At 41.0% G+C, this 18,696-nt stretch overlaps 1 protein-coding gene across 3 annotated transcripts in view; it reads left to right on the plus strand.

The window, feature by feature from the left end:
- Positions 1 to 18,696, plus strand: part of Kcnab1 (potassium voltage-gated channel subfamily A regulatory beta subunit 1) — a 380,454-nt gene that overhangs the window by 260,037 nt on the left and 101,721 nt on the right. For all 3 annotated transcript variants that reach the window (XM_034500275.2, XM_076932477.1, XM_034500276.2), the window contains exon 2: positions 14,824 to 14,867. In XM_034500275.2, the coding sequence (XP_034356166.1) occupies positions 14,824 to 14,867 (44 nt within the window). The remainder of the gene's footprint in view (positions 1 to 14,823; positions 14,868 to 18,696) is intronic.

Genomic DNA, 18,696 nt, shown 5'->3' on the forward strand with positions numbered 1-18,696 from the left:
ATGTTGAGAGTATAAACCAGACTAAGATCAAAGCTGAACCTGACAACAGACCTTAGTCGTCATTCCCCCTTATCTGCATTTTGGGCTCTGAAACTGAATCCTTGATCACCAGGTAGGACATATCTCCTCTGTTGGAATAGCCATGACAATAACCGGGGAAGGGGAAAGGGGCGAGGAGCTAAGGGGAAGGGCATGCGTGGGGAGAAAATACAAGAGGCCAGGCGCAGGCCTCTTGTAAAACTGAAAGGAGTCCTACGCCCTCTAGGGTTGAAAGTATAATTAAAGGCTTAAGTGTCTCCTATGATCATCTAAAGTGGGAAGAGAGACTTGCTTTACAAAGGAGAGAGACTTCACACAAATGACGAGGTTCAACGCAAATGGGCAGAACTTGAAATCCACGTTTGTCTAGTAACAGCACTTGACGAGCATCTCCCATGTGCCAGGCGCTGTCTTCATATTGAACCTTCACCACCCACCTCTGAGAGCATCTATTATTATATCATGGAGCAGAGCTGGGCGGTGGTGGCGCACGCCTTTAATCCCAGCACTTGGGAGGCAGAGGCAGGCGGATTTCTGAGTTCGAGGCCAGCCTGGTCTACCGAGTGAGTTCAGGACAGCCAAGGCTATACAGAGAAACCCTGTCTCGAAAAACCAAAAAAAAAAAAAAAAAAAAAAACAAAAACAACACGGTGCAGATGGAGAACCAGAGGTTCTCTGACCAAGGTTTCTCTGAGGTGAGAAAGAAAATTATACTCAATTGCCCAGTATTTTACAATGAATGAATGAAGACCTCCTTGGCTAACAAAGGAGTCACAGTGAATAACAATAATGTCTTTGCACACAGCAAAGTGAAGGGATCAGAGGATTCACTCTGGGAACCACTAGACATCACTGTACACCCAGCACTGTGTGTGGTGTAGGTGACAGTACCAATGATTCAGACACACATCCACTGTTCTAGATTCCAGTCTGGGAGGGGAAATGACCTTGCATACAATAAGAAAGAATTCAAGTGAGCACATTGCTTTTTATGCTGATGTCAAGGACCAGGGAAGACAAACTCATGCACTCTAGCTGACGGCCTTTACCTTTAAGTACATATTGAAAGATCATCCGCACCCTACTCCCTTAGCCTTCCTTGTCTGTCATCCTATTTAGCTCTTTCTACAGAGAAGGCAGATTTGCCCCGGGGAAAAATAGACTTAGAAACACATAGAACCCGGGACTCATGCTCAGATGTTTTTTGAGTTGTGTGACCTTTGAGAGCCCTGCAGCTCATTACAGAGAAACCAGCCACAGTTTGTAAAGATAACACCAGGGAAGGCTTTAGCTTCGTCTTTGGAATTTCATTTTTGAAATACAGCATCACTACTAGATAAAAACGTGGAAGTCTTTAGAGCCTCTCCAAGCTCCAAAAATGGCATACATGGGTGATGTTTACTTAGCAAAGTGTATCCTAGATAAAAATTTAGAAGGGGGAAGTATATTTCCCCTTTTCAGGAGACCCATGACTCTGTCTCCCTCACATAGTAGGGTATCAGGAACTATTTTCTTCTTCTATAGTCTAAGCCAGATGTAGTATTTTGTTTTAGTATATGCCTAGTTCCCTGACACTGGCTGGGTGCCTGCAACACTCATTTTGAACACTGAACTCTTTAGTGTAGACTCCACCCAGGTCAAGGGCCAGTCCCATAAGGCAGCCCCAGGAAGATATCTATCACAACTGTGAGGCCTGAAGCAACAGCTATATATGGAATTACCTATAGTTTCCATGGGTAGCAAAGCCACAGGTCACATGTATACTTCTGTAGTTTCTCAGCTATATTCATAATTGAAGAAAATACTAGTAGTTAAAACTTGGCAAAAGAAATTGTATATTCATTTCCATTCAAGTTTATTGACGCCCCCCCCCAAAAATTATGTGACTTCAAGATGGAAGTTCTAGAGTCTCATTTAAGACTTAAGTTATTGATTTACAGTTTTCCTGATGATTTGGGTGTTTCTGATGTAAAAACAAAACAAGACACTATGTAGCTTTTATGCGAGTGCTCAGTAAAGCTGAATAGACATTTCTCAAGCCCTACTTCCACATAGCATCAGAGCTTATATGTTGCTATCCACACAATTGCATGTCCCATCTCCAATCTCCCTTCCTGGTGGCCATGGAAACATAGAGCTAAATTTTCAGCCCCACATTATTTCTCAAAACTGCAATTTTTTTTTTTGCCTCCCTTGTCCTATTTTCAATTTTGCCTAATGATTCTAGACACTTAAATTCACATATAATTTATTTGTGGCACTTGGAATACTTGAACAAATGTCCATCCAGGCCAGAATACCATTAAGAGGATCAATGGGTTGAAGAAATGAATCATGTAAGAAACAGGCATCCTTCTGCCAGATTCAGCATGGTACTCACCTATAACCACCTTAAGGACACAAGAGGATTGAAACACCTATCGGCTAGAGCCCAGTAGCAGGCACCATGCTGTTTCAAACTGAAGGATATTTTCTCTCCTCCCTCTTGATCTCTTAGTAGCCTACCTGCACAGCTGCCAACTTACCTTATTGAGGTAGTCTCCTGATGGCCTCCTGCACAGACCCTCTCCCTGTCTTCCATCACCCTTGCCTGTCCTCATTCCCTTTGCTAATGTATCTTCCTTTCCACTGTCTACAGAATCGGAGAGCCTGAAATCCCCCATGCATCCCTTTCTCTGCAGGGATATGGTTTCCCTTAACATTGTCTCTGCCTATGGTATTGATTATTCCTAATTCCAGAAAAGTCTTCTCCCAGTTCTGGGTTCCATCCAAGTTACTTGGATGTCTCATGGATGTTCTAATCCTCATGTGTCCTAAGAGAGGTTAAAGCTGTTTCTCCAACAAAGACCAGTAAAGTGAAAAAGCACCTTACTTCAATGAAAGCACCCCCTCTTTACTCAGCTGTCTAAGTCAGAAGCCTGAGGGTGGCCCATCACTCCTCCTTCACCATTACACTTAGTCAAACAGTCCTACAGCACCTGCAAACACCTGCAGGTTCCCTTATTCAAAGACTGCAAGTCTGTCTGATTCCATCACTCCTCATCAGGGCCACCTAAGCACCCTCCTAGCCCTCTCCGGTCTTCCCATGACCTCTTTTTCCTGCTTATGATTTTCAAGAGTTGCTCCTACATATAAACCTCAAACTCGCACCCTGGCCTGTAGGGCTCTGCTACAGCTGACAACTACTCCCCTCACTCATCTGGAGTCCCCCTTCCCTCTACTTCCTTCTACTGCCCTAGACATCTACTTCAATGCCTCTTCCAGTCTAAGCCTTTGTCCATGCTATTCATTCTGCCTAGAGTACTAGTCCCTGATTTATCCATTAAGCTCCTTGTTTTTCTTCTTCTCACATATATTATATCCTGAGTATAGTTTTCCCTCCTTCCTCCCCTTTTTCCAGTTCCTCTCCTCACCCTCCATTACTCTTCCTGTTTTCCTTCAGAAGACAGCAGGCCTCCCAGGGATGTCAACCAAACACGACATATGAAGTTTCAATAAGACTAGGCACCTTCCCTCATATTAAGTCTGGGTAAGGCAACACAGTGGGAGGAAAGGGGTCTCAAAGGCAAGCAAGAGTCAGGGACAGCCCCGGTTCCCACTGTTAGGAATCCCACAAGAACACAAACCTACACATCCATAACATACATGCAGAGGGCCTAGGTCTGTCTCATGCAGGATCCCTGATTGTCAGTTCAGCCTCTGTGAGCCAATAGGATTTCCAGGTTAGTTGATTCTTTGGAGTTTTTTGTGATGCCTTTGACACCTCTGGCTCCTACATTCCTTCCTCCCTCTTTTTTTCAGGCTTCCCCAAGTTCTATCTAATGTTTGACTGTGAGTCTCCATATCTGTTTCCATCAGTTGTGAGATGAAGTCTCTGATGATAGAGCCTACCAGTATAGCAGACTATCATTAGGAATCATTTCATTGACTTTTTTTAGCAGTCTTATTTGGTTCTATTCTAGGTCTTAGGATATACAGCCTCTGGTTCCTGACCCTCTAGGCAGTGTTAAGGGTATGCTCCCTCTCATGGCATGGGTCTTAAGGTGGACTAGACATTGGTTGGCCACTCCCACAAGTTCTGTGCCACCTTTACTTTAGTACCTCCTATAGGAAAGGCATATTATATGTCAGAGGTTTTGTGGTTGGGTTGGTGTCCCAGTTCCTCCATTGAAAGTCTTGTCTGGTAAGGAGATGACCAGGTCAGGCTCCATATTCCCATCACTAGGAGTCTTAAGTAGATCACTCTTATAGATTCCTGGGAATTTCCCTTTCAGTGTGTTTCTAGCTTGTCCCAGAGATGGTCCAATTCCAAATGTCTCTCCCAGTTCTTTCCCCACCCCCCATCCTCCTCCAACCTGATCTCTCATGTTCCCAATCCCACCAGACCCCCTCCCCGTGATATCTATTCTGTTTCCCCTTCCCAGGGAGATTTCCCTCTCCCTCCCTGAGCATTCCTTATTACTTAGCCTCTCTGAGTCTGTAGATTATAGCATGGTTATGTTTTACTTTACAGCTAATATCTACTTATAAGTGATCACACAGCATGTTTGTCCTTCACAGTCTGGGTTATCTACCTCGGGATAATCTTTTCTAGTTCTATCCATTTGCCTGCAAATTCCATGATGACATTGTTTTTAACAGCTGAGTAATACTCCATGTGTAAATGTATCACATTTTCTTTACCCATTCTTCAATTGAGGGACATTTAGCTTGTTTCTGGTTCCTGACTATTACAAATAAAGCTGCTATGAACAAAGTTGAGCAAGTGTCCCTGGGTATATGCTGAGGTCTTAAGGGAAATCTATACCAACTTTTCTAAGAAACCGATTTCCAAAGAGAGACCTATTTTCTGAGAAACTGGTTTCTAACATGACTGTACAAGTTTGCACTCCCACCAGTAATGGAGGAGTGTTCCCCTTGCTCCACACCCTCGCTAACATGAGCTGTCACTTGAATTTTTTGATCTCAGCTAAAATGGAATCTCAGAGTCTTTTTGATTTGCATTTCTTTGATAACTAAGAATGTTAAACATTTTTAAGTGCTTCTCAGCCATTTGAGATTACTCTGTTGAGAATTGTCTGTTTAGATCTGTACCTCATTTTTTTTTAACTGGGTTATTTGGCTTGATAATGTCTAGTTTCTTGAGTTCTTTATATTTTTGATCCCAGCTTTCTGTTGGATGTGGGGTTGGTGGAGATATTTTCTCAATCTGTGGGCTGCTGGTATATCCTTTTGGTAATGTCCATTGCCTTACAGAAGATTTTTCAGTTTCATGAGGTGTCATTTGTTAGCTATTAATCTTAGTGCCTCGGTTAATGGTGTGCTGTTCAGAAGTTGTCTACTATATCAGTGCAGTCAAGACTATTCCTCACTTTCTCTTCTATTAGGTTCAGAGTGTCTGGATTTATACTGAGATTTTTGATACACTTAGATGAGTTTTGTGCAGGGTGATAAATATGGATCTATTTGCATTCTTCTACATGTACACATCCAGTTAGACCAGCATCGTGTTTTGAAGATGCTTTTTTTCCCATTGTATAATTCTGCCTCCTTTATCAAAAATCAGATATCCATAGGTCTTTGATTTACATCTGGGTCTTCAATTTGATCCCGTCGATCAATCTGTCTGTTTTTATGCCAGTAGCATGTGTTTTTTATTACTGAAGCTCTGTAGTAGAATTTGAAATCAGGGATAGTGATACCTTCAGAAGTTCTTTTATTGGGCAGGATTGTTTTTGCTTATCCTGGGTTTTTTGTTTTTCTATATGGAGTTGAGTATTGATTTTCAAGGTCTAAAAAGAATTATGTTGGTGTTTTGATGACAATTGTGTTGAATCTGTAGATTGATTTTGGTAACATGGCCATTTTCACTGTTATGCCTACTCATTCATGAGCACAGGATCTTTCCATCTTCTAGTAGCTTCTTAATTTTCTTTCTTCAGAGACTTGAAATCCTTATCTTAGAGGTCTTTCACTTTCTCAGTTAGAGTTCCCAGAAGATATTTTACATTATTTGTGGCTATTGTCAAGGGTATTGTTTCCTGGTTTCTTTCTTTGCCCTTTCTTCCTTTGTATGTAGAAGGGCTACTGATCTTTGGAGTTAATCTTATATGTACCCACTTCCCTGAAGGTATTTAGGAGTTTCCTGGTAGAATTTATGGGGCTGTTTATATGTGCTATCATAACACCTGCAAATAATGATACTCTCACTTCTTCCATTCCAATTTGTATCCCCTTGATTGCCTTTAGTTGTTTTATTGCTCTAGGTAGAACTTCAAGTACTATATTAAATAGAATTGGAGAGAGTCAAAAGTTTTGTCTTATTCCAGATTTTAGTGGAATTGCTTTGAGTTTCTCGCTAATTTGATGTTGGCTATAGCCTTGTTGTAAATTGCCTTTATTATGTTTAGTTATGTAGGTTGTACCCTGATCTCTCCAAGACTTTTTTCATGAAGGGGTGTTGGATTTTGTCAAAGGCTTTTTCAGCATCTAATGAGAGGATCACAGGTTTGGTTTTTTGTTTTTTGCTTTTTTTCCTTTAAGTTTACTCATATGGTGTATACCATTGACAGATTTTTTATAGGTAGAACCATCCCTGAATCTCTGGGATGAAGCCTATTTGGCAGTGGTGGATGGTCTTTTTGATGTGGATAACAGTCTGTGAGTATTTTATTGAGTGTTTTGCATCAATGTTTATGACAGAAATTGGCCTGTAATTCTTTTTTTTTTTTTTTTTTTTTTTTTTTTTTTTGAATCTTTGTGTGGTTTGGGTATTAGGGTGACTATAGCCTCATAAAATGAATTTGGCAGTGTTCCTTCTATTTCAATTTAGTGCAGTAATTTAAGGAATATTAGTATTGGCTCTTCTTTAAAAGTCTGGTAGAATTTTGTGCTAAAACTATCTGGGCCTCTGTTCTTTTTGGTTCAGTGACTTTTAATAACTATCTTTCCTTAGGAGTTATAGGTCTATTTAAATTGCTTATATCATTTTTATTTCACTTTGGCAAGTGGTATCTATCAGGAAAATTGTCCATTTCTTTTATTTTTTTTTTCAATTTTGTGGAGTACAAGTTTCTTCTTATTGACCTAATAATTCTCTGGATTTTCTCAATATCTGTAACTATGTCTCCCTTTCCATTTCTGATTTTGTTAATGTTGATATTCTCGCTGATTTTTAGTTAGTTTGGATAAGTGTTTGTCTTCTTGATGATTTTCTCAAAGAGCCAACTCTTTGTTTCATTGATTTTTTTTTGTATTGTTCTCTTTGTTTTTAATTTTACTGATTTTAACCCTCGGTTGAAATATTTCTTGCCATCTACTCCTCTTGGAGTGCTTGCTTCTTTCTGTTCTAGAACTTTCAGGTATGCATTTAAGTTGCTAATATAATATAATAAGATATCTCCAATGTCTTTATGAAGGCATTTAGCGTTATGAACTTTCTTCTTAGCACTGCTTTCATTGTGTCCCATAGATTTGGGTATGTTGTGCATTCATTTTCATCGAATTCTAGGAAATTGTTAATTTTTTTTTTTTATTTCTGCCTTTACACAGTGGTCATTCAGTAGAGAGTTTTTCAGTTTCCATGAGTTTGTAGGCTTTCTATTGTTTCTGTTGTTGTTGAACTACAGCTTTAATCAGTAGTCATCTGGTAGAATACAAGGTGCTATTTCAGTTCTGTTGTATCTGTTGAGACTTGCTTTGTGACTCAGTATGTGGTTGGTTTTGGAGAAAGTTTCATGAGGTGCTCAAAAGAAAATATATACTTTTGTATTTGAGTGAAGTGATCTATAAATATCTGTTAGATTCATTTGAGTCATAACATCTGTTAGCTCCATTGTTTCTCTGTTTAGCTTTTGTCTGAATGATCTATCCACTGGCGAGAGTGGGATATTGAAGTCTTCCACTATGTGTATAGAGTTCTATGTGTATGTAAAGCTTTAATAATATTTGTTTTACAAATGTGGGCACCCTTGTGTTTGGGGCATAGATATTCAGATATTAGACATCATCTTGGTGGGTTTTTTTCCTTTCATGAGTATAAAGTGTCCTTCTCTGTCTCCTGATTAAGTTCGTTTGAAAGTCTATTTTGGTAGATATTAGAATGGGTACATCATCTTGCTTCTCTGATTCATTTGCTTAGGAAATCCTTTTCTAACACTTTACTCTGAAGTAATGTTTCGCTTTTATGTTGAGGTATATTTGAGCAGTAGGTATCTACCCCCTGTAGAGGTGGGAGTAGGTGGTGTGGTTGGGGGTGTCAGTGGCTTGGGTCCTTTGGGCTTTGAACCAAGGGATCAGGAAGATTTGGAGGGCAGGTTTGACCCTTCCTGTTTGGATGATGTGGTCTGCACCTGAGCAGCAGATATCTGCCTGAGGTGGGGGCATGGCAGTGGGAGTGGGTGATGGACAGGGGAAGGAGAGGGAGAAAGGGGTCTTTGGCCTCCTAACTGAGGGAGTAGAAAGATTCTGAGGGCATATGGAGCTCTTCCCTGTTCTCACTCCTTTGGCTCTAAACTTAATTCTCCCTCCCTAAAAACATTCTTTATAACTGCCTCAACTGGGCAGTCTTCCACCACTTACACTCATTTGTTTGTTTGTTTGTTTGTTTGTTTGTTCATTTGTTTTTGAGAGTATAAGTACATCATTTCTCTCTTTCCTCCTTCCAACCCCCACCCCATTCTCTTTCAAATTCATGACATCTGTTTTCATTAACTGTTGTTACATTTACACACACACACACACAGAGCATTCATTATACAAGTATAAAGCTACTTGTATGTATGTCTTCCAGGCCAACCACTTGGTATTGAATAACAATCAGTATGTTCTTCCTGAGGAAGATTATTTCTCCCTCTCTCAGAACTTCCTAGTTGCCTGTACTTACTTCTTTGTGTAGGGTTGAGGCCTCATGGGCATTATCCCATAATCTTATATTTAGATCATACTGCCTCTTTTAAGCTTACTATTGTGATTGTTGAGAACTTTCGAAACATTTTACAGAGTTTAGGTGAGCAGAGGACAAGTCATGAGTCCAACAGTTCTCAAACCAGAAGAGTTCAGAGAATTCTACACTGCGATATGGGCAGGCATCACTGAGACAGAAGATAGTGTGTTCCAGGGACAGCTTGTTGGCACACTGCTAACATCAAGACTGCTGTGTTTTCTTGATCTAAGCACAGCCTAACACTTTGGCAGTTTGTGATTGCCCATGACTCAGATATTTGTCACAAAACTATGTTCTTAAGTTAGTTACTCTTTTTTTTTTTTTTTTTTTTTTTTTTTTTTTTTTTTTTTTTTTTTTTTTTTTTTGGATTTTTGAGACACGGTTTCTTTGTGTAGCCTTGGATATCCTGGAACTAACTCTGTAGACCTTGAACTCACAAAGATCTGTCTGCCTCTGCCTCCCGGAATGCTGGGTTTAAAGGTTTTCAGCACCACTGCCTGGCTTTAAGTTACTCTTTCAGTGACTCTATATACCACTTAGCTTCAGGAACATTACGTAAGGGCTAAAATTATGGAGACATCCTCAGGCCAAAGCTATTTTGCTCTGACATAATCAAATGATCAACTCAGTTTAGTATGTCTCTCCCTTCCTAAGATCAGCTTCCATGGATGCCTTCCGTGGATCAGCAACTACCTGCTATTCAGCTTCCCCCAAGCCTAGCTCAAGGCTAATATCAAGCGAAGGTTTCTCTTCCGATCTTGTTTTCTCAGAAGAAAGGATTTGTTCAAGAGATGGTGTAAGAGGAAGTTTATTTAATCCGGAAAAGCAAGTAATCTGGAAAGAAATGGGATGTAGTGTCCTGAAAGAGCCAGGAGCAATGCAGAGGGTTCTATGTTGTGGATTTTTAAGGAGTTTGTGAATGTTTTCAAGGAGGGAGACATATTCATAGAGTAAAGTAGCCACTTTTCTCTTTCACCTTATGGAGAACCTAATCTCCTCATTAGGATATCTCTTCCCATTATCTTCAAGAAAGAGCCACAAAGGGGGAGAAGGGTAAATACCATACCATAATGCAAATGGTGTTTTCAAAAGTCAAGGCCTCGTGCTAATGAGTAATAATGAAGACGTGCCCTGGAACCTTAGTTTCTGATATGGTGGAAAGGATCTGTTTATGACTTCAAAGATATTTAATGACGAGGGTACATTCTTACTGTCAGGAGACACATCCCTCTAGTCTGTAGACACACCGCTATAGTTTTCCTTTACTTCAGATTGAACTAAGCTCCATTCCTATGTGGTATTATATAAAATGTGGTACATCTTCTTCCTCGTGTTTATTTTTATGACAGGTCTCATGACATATACTTAGCTTGCTTGCACTCATGGAGACCCACCTGCCTCTGCTTCCTGAGTGCTGAGGTCCAAGGCATAGGCCGCCATACACCTATTTTAAACGTATTAACTATAGAAAAGTTTCCTTTGCTATACTCCTCTAGACTTTTTCTGAATAAGACAGGTGAGTGGATAATTTTTGTGCATCCCAAGAAAACAATCTAGGTGGAATTTACAGTGACTTAATCTTTATAGAATCTGAAAAACAACCTCATGTACTTTGTTGCTACCTACAGATAACCATGAGCTACTGTCCTATGTTATTCATTACTTTTTATCATTAGCATCCATGGCCAACTCCTTCCAGTGGCTTGTGGTTCCCTCAAGAGTTACCATTCACTCACCAAGTAATCTCCTACTCACTAACCGTAGTCACATTCACAGTATAGAAACATACCATATGGCCTCATTACCATCTGGCTCAACAAATGAATATAGTTTGGATTCTGGGATTTGGGGTTGGGGTTGGTTTTGGTTTTATTTTGAGATTTTTGTTGGTTTGGTTTGATGGGGATTTGTTTGTTTGGTTGTTTAGTTGGTTTGGTTTGTGTGTTTATTTGTTTTAAGAAAGTTAAATGTACATTTTTAAAAGATAGACTGGTTAGCAATCTCCAGGTAAGACCTGGCACATTATATAGTGTGGCAGGGTCAGAAAGAGGGTGTGATAGATATAGCAAATGATGTCACCATCAGTGTAGTGTTCCAGCCACAAGAAAACCAGGTCAGACCCAACCTGACTGTGTCCTCCACCTACACAGCAACTGGAGCCTCTTACATATGCTTTTGGTCCATTCCTGCTGTGACATCCTTTAAATTGGAGATTTTGTCAGGTGTGATATGCTTCTTTCTTGGTCAAATGCAAAATGCATATTTTAGCTAGCTACTCCTCTCTGCCTAGCAGTTTTAAACTGTGAATAATATCTAAGATATACTCATCCAGAAGCAGGCACATTTAAAACAACATGTTTGGGCTGCTAATCTTCTGCTTTTAGCATCTTCCATTTGCAAATGAACTGGGAGCAAAAGTGTGGCATACAGCACTGTGCTGAGATGATACTTCATTTCGGTCCACGCTATTCTATTATTGCCTTCGGAGCAAAAGGAGCCTGGGGCCCCATAAAACAATACTGGGCACTAACCACTGTTAGAGAACAGCTTGGCTGGGTGTTCACTGAGCAGACAGCTCTCTCCCAGAAGAAAGAAGAAAGCAAACTTTCCATTTTTCCACAAGCTGGAGCCTTCCTCCAGATCACTTCACTGAAGCTTTAAGATTCAGGATTTCCAAAAATTTGACTGACAGAAGTAAGTGCCCCATGCCCCCATATTGATGTCATTTGTTTCTAATATTAGCAGCGGAGCATTCCGGGTTCACCTGGGAAAGAGGAGCTTTTATTTTTGAGTCGAACAAGAACAGATACTAAAAATGAACATGGTGAGACTTCCTTCTGGCGTATCTGACACAGATAAAATAGGGAAGCCTGTGCCGAAAGACTATTTTGGATCAAATGAGAAAGGGATTCAAGGTAGTTGGAAATCCAACATACTTTTTAGTTCACCCTCTGTCCCCTCGCCCATGACTTCTGAGGAATTAAGAAATAAAATGAAACCTTATACATAATGTCACAGAAGATTATGATGTGCTTGTGAAAAGTCTCCCTGGGTGACAGAGTGGATCCAGGTGATGTGTTACAGTTCAACAGGAGTGATGCACTTGGTTGTTTAATGATGTAGCCATATGCATAAAGAACTAAATGGTATATTTAAGGCTCATGGGCAGCCCTCACATGTGACAAGTATTTAGGCTTCTGTCATCTAGGGGAGTTTAAATGGGTCAGAGTAGCTGGCTACCACCATGTTTCTGACTCACATGGATGGGCAGGGTCAGGAAGATGATGCTGGGCCACTTGGTATAACTGCTGTAGTGTTGGGATTTCATGCCCTAAATGAAAATTGGTTTCTCCCATCTTCTCCATCTACAAAGTAAGTAGGCTAGTCATGTATCAAGAGTGATTCATTTATGTGGTTACGTATCTCGAAAAGACCTTAAGGGCAATAAATTGAAAGATTCAGAAACCTCTGAAGCATAGAAAGTGCCTTTCACTTTAAAATGGCCACATAAGTTTAGTAACCATTCTCTTTAGAAAAATAAAATATTTAGAGAATGTAAGAGAAACTAAAGAGTTGAAAGAGACAAAAGCACTAAGGTTCAGGTAGGGCCTGTTACCACTCAGTGTCTGAAATTGAACTTTCCTTTCATTCCACATTTTTCTAAGACATTGATTTTCAGAACGGCTGCCCTTTCTGTAGTAGCAATGGTAAGGGAACAGGCTTGCTGTTAGACACTTAGTTTTTTTCTGATGGTTCTCTAGTCCAGTCTTCCATCCTGACTGATCATTCATCATCTTACATCATAGGGAAAATAGGGCAGCTCTTGCTTAGAAAGCGTCCAGTTACACCAACTTACTGTTTTTTGATTGGGTCAGAGAACTCTGGTCTGTACAGGCTTAGCCTTAAAGCTGCCTTGTTTTGCTCTGCATTGTTGGTTGTTGTCATTGTGATTGTGCTGTGCTGTTACACCTCCATATTATTCTCAATATCACTAAATGGTGTCAAAGTTCCTCAGGAAACCTTGTTTAAATCTGTTTCCTCACGACAAGATCAGAATGCTCATGCCTTGTTCCCGAAGATTGCTGTGACAGGTCACACACCACTGAGCTGTAATAGCATGTTAAGCTCTACCTTGTTCCTCTTTGGGACTCTGGGTTCTTTCAAGGTAGAGAGTTGTGCCTTGTTTCCCTCTGTGTCCCAAAGCTTGTCTGGAACAATAGTGACTTCTCACTAAATATTTACTTATTCATCAGTGTTGGATGGCTTACCTGGGAGACTCAGGTATTATCTTACATTTTACTTGGTTTATTTCACCTTGGATGTAGTAGTTTTTATTCCCCTCTGTTAAGCTATTTTTTCTCTAGATTCCCATTTTTGGAAAGAAGCAGACTTTCTGACTACAAAGGAAGATCTTCCATGGTACATCTAATGATTTCTGAAAACTCAAAGAACAACATCTCAGAAAAAAAAATTTCCTGAAAGATACCCAATTACTTTTTTCCTATCTGGTAGTTCAAATCACGTTTCACGTGTATTTGAATGCAAGTTTCTTTCCAGTTGCAAATATCTAGTTAATGTGGGAAGACTCAGCACCCTATCTGTTAGAGATTAGCAGGCAGAAGGCACCAAACTCCCTGTATTGGCTTTCCATTCAACATTATCATAATTACTCGAATTCCATCCACATAGAGATGATACTAAGTGAATGACACAGATACCAACATCCCAACCTACTAATGAATAAATCAGACCTCAGAAAGCATCTTCCTAAAGTCACTCTAAGGTTACACTAAAGGGACAGTAAGTCTTTCAGTTCAGCATTATAAGTATTTGACATGTGTCACTTAGGTGACATTTTATAGACAATAAAAGAGGGAAAAAGTCACAATGCAAAAATAAAAGTCCTGATTATAAACTCTGGAGAAACCAAAGTAGACACAGTGAGGACAGCAAACTGGTAACGTGGTCAGTGTGTCACTCTGTAGCAAAAGTAGGGAGGGAACTGTTCAGCATGTGGGCACAGTAGGGGATAATTCCCACCCCCAGGCTGTGATTATTCTGGTGTTGCCTCCTTGGTTTGATGTACATACTGGTTCTATGATACATTTGCCTGCTGAGAATTCTGTGTCTTCTCTGAGAAGTATTAGTGAGAAGACAGAAATGGGTTGGTTCTGGATTTCCATAAAGACTGTAGGTAAATGAATGAACTGGTTCTAAGGCTACAAAATTATAAACCTACATGCCTTTTACTTGATGAACTTTGAGTGATGAAAGCAGAAAAAAAATAGTGAGGAAGAAAATAAGACTCCTTCTTTAAAGGGTTATCTGAACTTCCTGTGATAATTTTATGCAACCTTGTATAAAAGTGCATTGTAGTAAACACAGTTTTATAAGTGTTCTTTGTATGGAAGTAATATTCTATTTTAGAAGTCAGTCAGTAAGTCAACATTTATTAAGTGCCTACTCTGCATCATGTTTGTGATGAATCATTGACAGTTGATTAGTGGAAAAGGTAAATTCCATTGCTGTGGGGAAACTCACATTCTAGAAGGAAAGAGCATGACAGTACATGTAAAATCAAATTGATAAAGACAACTTAAAATTGAAAAGCTTCATTTGTGGGGTACAATTTGTTCCTAGGCTAAGCCTGAGATTCTTGACTTTCTCAATTTCAAAGTGAAATAGCAATGAAAAACAAAATAGCGATGAAAGAACTTCCCAAATCACTGGTGGACACTCTCCTGCCTCAGCTCTTACCAAGAAAGATAATGTTCAGGGTTAGGTGTGTGCTGCTTCACTTGTGCAAGTGGTGATTATATGTTACTTTCCTTTTGTTCTAGGAATCTTGGGAAATCAGGACTCAGAGTTTCGTGCTTGGGTCTTGGTAAGTACATGGGGTGTTATGGGGACAGTGTATAGGAGGGCATGAGACTAAGGAGATACAAGAGAATGGTGTGATGTAGGTCAGGTTTCTCTCTCAGGAGGAGACTGTCCAGCTTTGCCCCCATATTTCCTCTTTGAGGAATGCTTTCCTTGTCCATCTCCCTGTCTAGGCCCAAGGACCCTTCGTATTCATGAGATCTTCTACCTCCTCAAGCAGAAAGCAGTCTTAGAGGACAAGGACCATGTACCTCTCCTACTTATCTGGTGTACAATATGTAAATATACACTTATATGCTCACCTCACCTTGCCTTCGGTTTGCCTGAAATTTTTCTATCTATCCTAAATTTCCCTTTGACTAATTTCTTCACTTTTTTTCTGATATTGCTATTTTATATGCTTTTAAAAAATCTGCTTCAAATTCTTGGGCACACACAAAGTGTTTTCAATGGATGGAATCATACTATAGGGGATGATCCTCTAGACATTTCTGTGAAGTATTATCTTGATTACGCTAGTTGATACAGAAGACCCATCTTTTTTTTTTAAGATTTTATTTATTTATTTTACATATATGAGTACACTGTAGTTGTCTTCAGGCAAGCCAGAAGAGGGTGTCGGATCTAATTGCAGATGGTTGTGAGCCACCATGTGGTTGCTGGGAATTGAACTCAGGACCTCTGGAAGAGCAGTCAGTGCTCTTAACCACTGAGCCATCTCTCCAGCCCCTGGGGAAGACCCATCTTAATTGTGGATGGAACTATTCCACGGAAGCAGGTCCTGGACTGAACCAAATGGAGGTGGGAATGCCCTTTGGGATGGAAAGGTTTATTCCCTGTCATGGTATGGTGCTGTGACACAGCCTGTCACACTATGTCTGAAGTCAGGAAGAAGAGAGAGATGTATGCTCATGTTACCAGGAGCTTGCCAAAGATTCCCATTCAGACACAGTGCATGGCCAGTTAAAAGTATTCCAGCAGACTGGAACTACATCCAAGGGTTCAGGGACTTAGGTGTGGTCCTGAGTATCCAGAACACTGTTTTATAAGGCCAGAGACCACCTCATCAGCTATGGGGGAGGTGAGGGGGCTTTACACAGCACTTTGAACAGAAGTTAAGATAATTGGCTATCCAGCCGGACGGGGTTTCTACATAAGCAGGCAGCCAAGATCAACCTTTAGCTGGAGGAGGATGCAAACAAACAAGTAGTTTTAACAAAGGCTAAGATAAGTCAGCTAGAACATCCAGACCTTTGGTTCCTAAAACAGAGTTGGGTAATTTTCCATGGAATTCTCCACCAAGGAGATCAGATTCTAGTTTAAGCTGAAATGGCCTCAGCAAAAATACAAGATGGAGGAACCTCTGCACCATCCTCATTGTCATCTCATCCCCCTTCCCTCATCCCTATCCCTGTCCCAGTGTCCTCCACCCCCACCACCCACTCCCATCCCCCCTCACACCAGTGCTCAGTTCAGTTTCTTCCTATTCATACACACTCAGGGTGGGTGTTCACTTCTCAATTAAACCTCTCTAGAAATGTTCTCTCAAACACACCAGATGACGTCTCATGTGACTCGATCTAGTCAAGTTGACATTGAAGATTAATCACCACAAGTCTACACCTTGTCAATTTGGCACCCCAAACATCAATTTTACCTATACCTTCCACCCTCTTCCTGAATGTCTCCTCCTCCATGGCCATCCCACAATGCAAAGTGAGTTCAGCTGCAATACTCCCCCTGATCTTAACAATTCCACCATTGTTCAAAACTTCAAAGTCCCCAGTAAGATTCAGGGTAGTCTCTTAACTGTGATCCCTCATAAGAAAAAAAAAAAAAAAAAGAAAGTTAATAATTCTAATATACCTTAGCACAGAATAAAGATTCTGTTTTAGAAGACAGAAATGGTGTCAGAGCAAAAAAAAAGTGGGCCAAAGCAAGACTAAAAGCCAACATGGAAAACACTAAATACTGCATCCCCATAGTGCAAGGTCTCAGATATAGGTTTAAGAGGGACATTGAGATGGGTTGTTAGGAGCAAGGAGCTTTCAGCATTATTAACTCCTGGACAGTCAGGTGGACAGCAGCATGGTTGGAACTCTGAGGGGGTTGAGGTCTCAGAACCAGAGACAAGCAGCATAGCAAATATAAGTATCTCATTTAATAGCACTCTGAGGAAAGTGGTGATTCCCAGCAGGGGCCAGGCTATCTGATTGCCAGGCAGGCATGAAAGCCAGTGGGGAGCAGGATGTGTGCCCACTAATAACCCCTTTCATGTAAACTTGTTTCCCCCATGAGAAATCCTGACACCTAGAGGTGCTAGCTAGAGATTCACAGAAAGTGGTCTCAACAGAATTCCTGTCAGACAGGGAAAGGGCTGCATCTGTTACTCTAGTCTAAGAAGTCTGGTCTGGCATCTAATGCATGCTTACATGTAGCTGGCACCTGGGATGGATGATGGAGTCATCTGGACCTCAGTGGCCTTGGGCAGCCCTGCCATTCTATTGCTGCCACCTGTAGCACATGAGAGACATCCCCCACACCAGTTTGAAGCCTTTCTCCTGGTACCACCAACATCCCAGGTTCTAGCTTTGAAACTTTTATGCAGAAGCCTCCAAGATTTTCCTTGGAAGGAGTCTGAATCTGCCATGTGATGCTCGATCTCAGAGTCTTTCTAGAAGTCTGTTGCAGGCCTCCATAATCCTATAACTGCTGCAAATTGCATGTCTGCAAAATCCAGAAGCATCTAGAAGGTGTTGCCAAGTTCTGTGCTGGTTAGAGATGCAGTCTTACCCTTGTCTAACCCAGGAGAAAGCAAGGCAGCCCTGGAGGCTGACTGGCTTCAGTCAAAACAAGGTGAACAGCCTGATGACAAGAAGCCTTCAGAATGTCTTTGTACTGCCTCTGTAGAGTAGGAAAGTGTAGGTAAAAAACTGCTGGGGAACCACAGGGTTCCTCCAGCTAGAAGTTAGGCCTGGCTGCTGACTAAAGGCCTTTCTATGGTTCCTCATGTCACTGCCCCAACACACGAGGAAGTCCTTGGGTTTCCAAAACCAGTTTATTGGCATGGCGGATGGTGGATGGATCTGGATGTGCTCCCCCAAAACCCAGGGCAGACCTGAGTTAAATAGGGAGGGGAAGAGGGGGGAGGGGCTGGGGAGGAATGCTTAATTGGCTCCACCCTCCGGCCTTCAGGTACCTTATTAGTATGTAAATCTCTCTAGGCCCTAGGCCTGCTTATCATGCCCTCCACCGGTGTACTTGACTGAAGGGTGAAGGTTGAATGGAGATTAGACCTCCTGTTAAGACAAAACAGAGAATCAGGAAAGGAGTGAAGCAGCAGCCTTAGGTATTCATGAGGCTCCACAAACCCACACACCACACATCCACATACCCACACACCCCTGTCATCAGATCAGGTGAAGTTGGGTTTACTGTTCAAGGCTTAGTTGTCACCTCAGTCACAGCTCTTGTTCAAATGAAACTTTGGAAATTAGGCATTGAGACTTCCAGCAATTAAAAGGCCTCAGATAACTGTTTGTTGGAATGCATTAAAGGTCATAGTTAAAGGTGACAGTACTAACCTTCTCTATGGGAGGAGTGGCTAGAAGCCTCTTGCCTGCCAGGCTTTATTGTGGTAGATGGAGAACATATAGAGAAAGGCAGAATGGAGTGATGATGTAACTAAGAAACAGTCATGATGAGAAAAATTACGAGAAGAGGGGAATCCCACTTGGGCATGGCAGTAGCTGGGACAATGTGTGGATACACTGCCCCCAGACATCACAACCTAATAATGTCAAAGAAACTATGACAAATGAGTAAATACAGGG

The sequence above is a fragment of the Arvicanthis niloticus genome, chromosome 4, assembly GCF_011762505.2.
Source record: "Arvicanthis niloticus isolate mArvNil1 chromosome 4, mArvNil1.pat.X, whole genome shotgun sequence".
Classification (NCBI taxonomy): Eukaryota; Metazoa; Chordata; class Mammalia; order Rodentia; family Muridae; genus Arvicanthis; species Arvicanthis niloticus.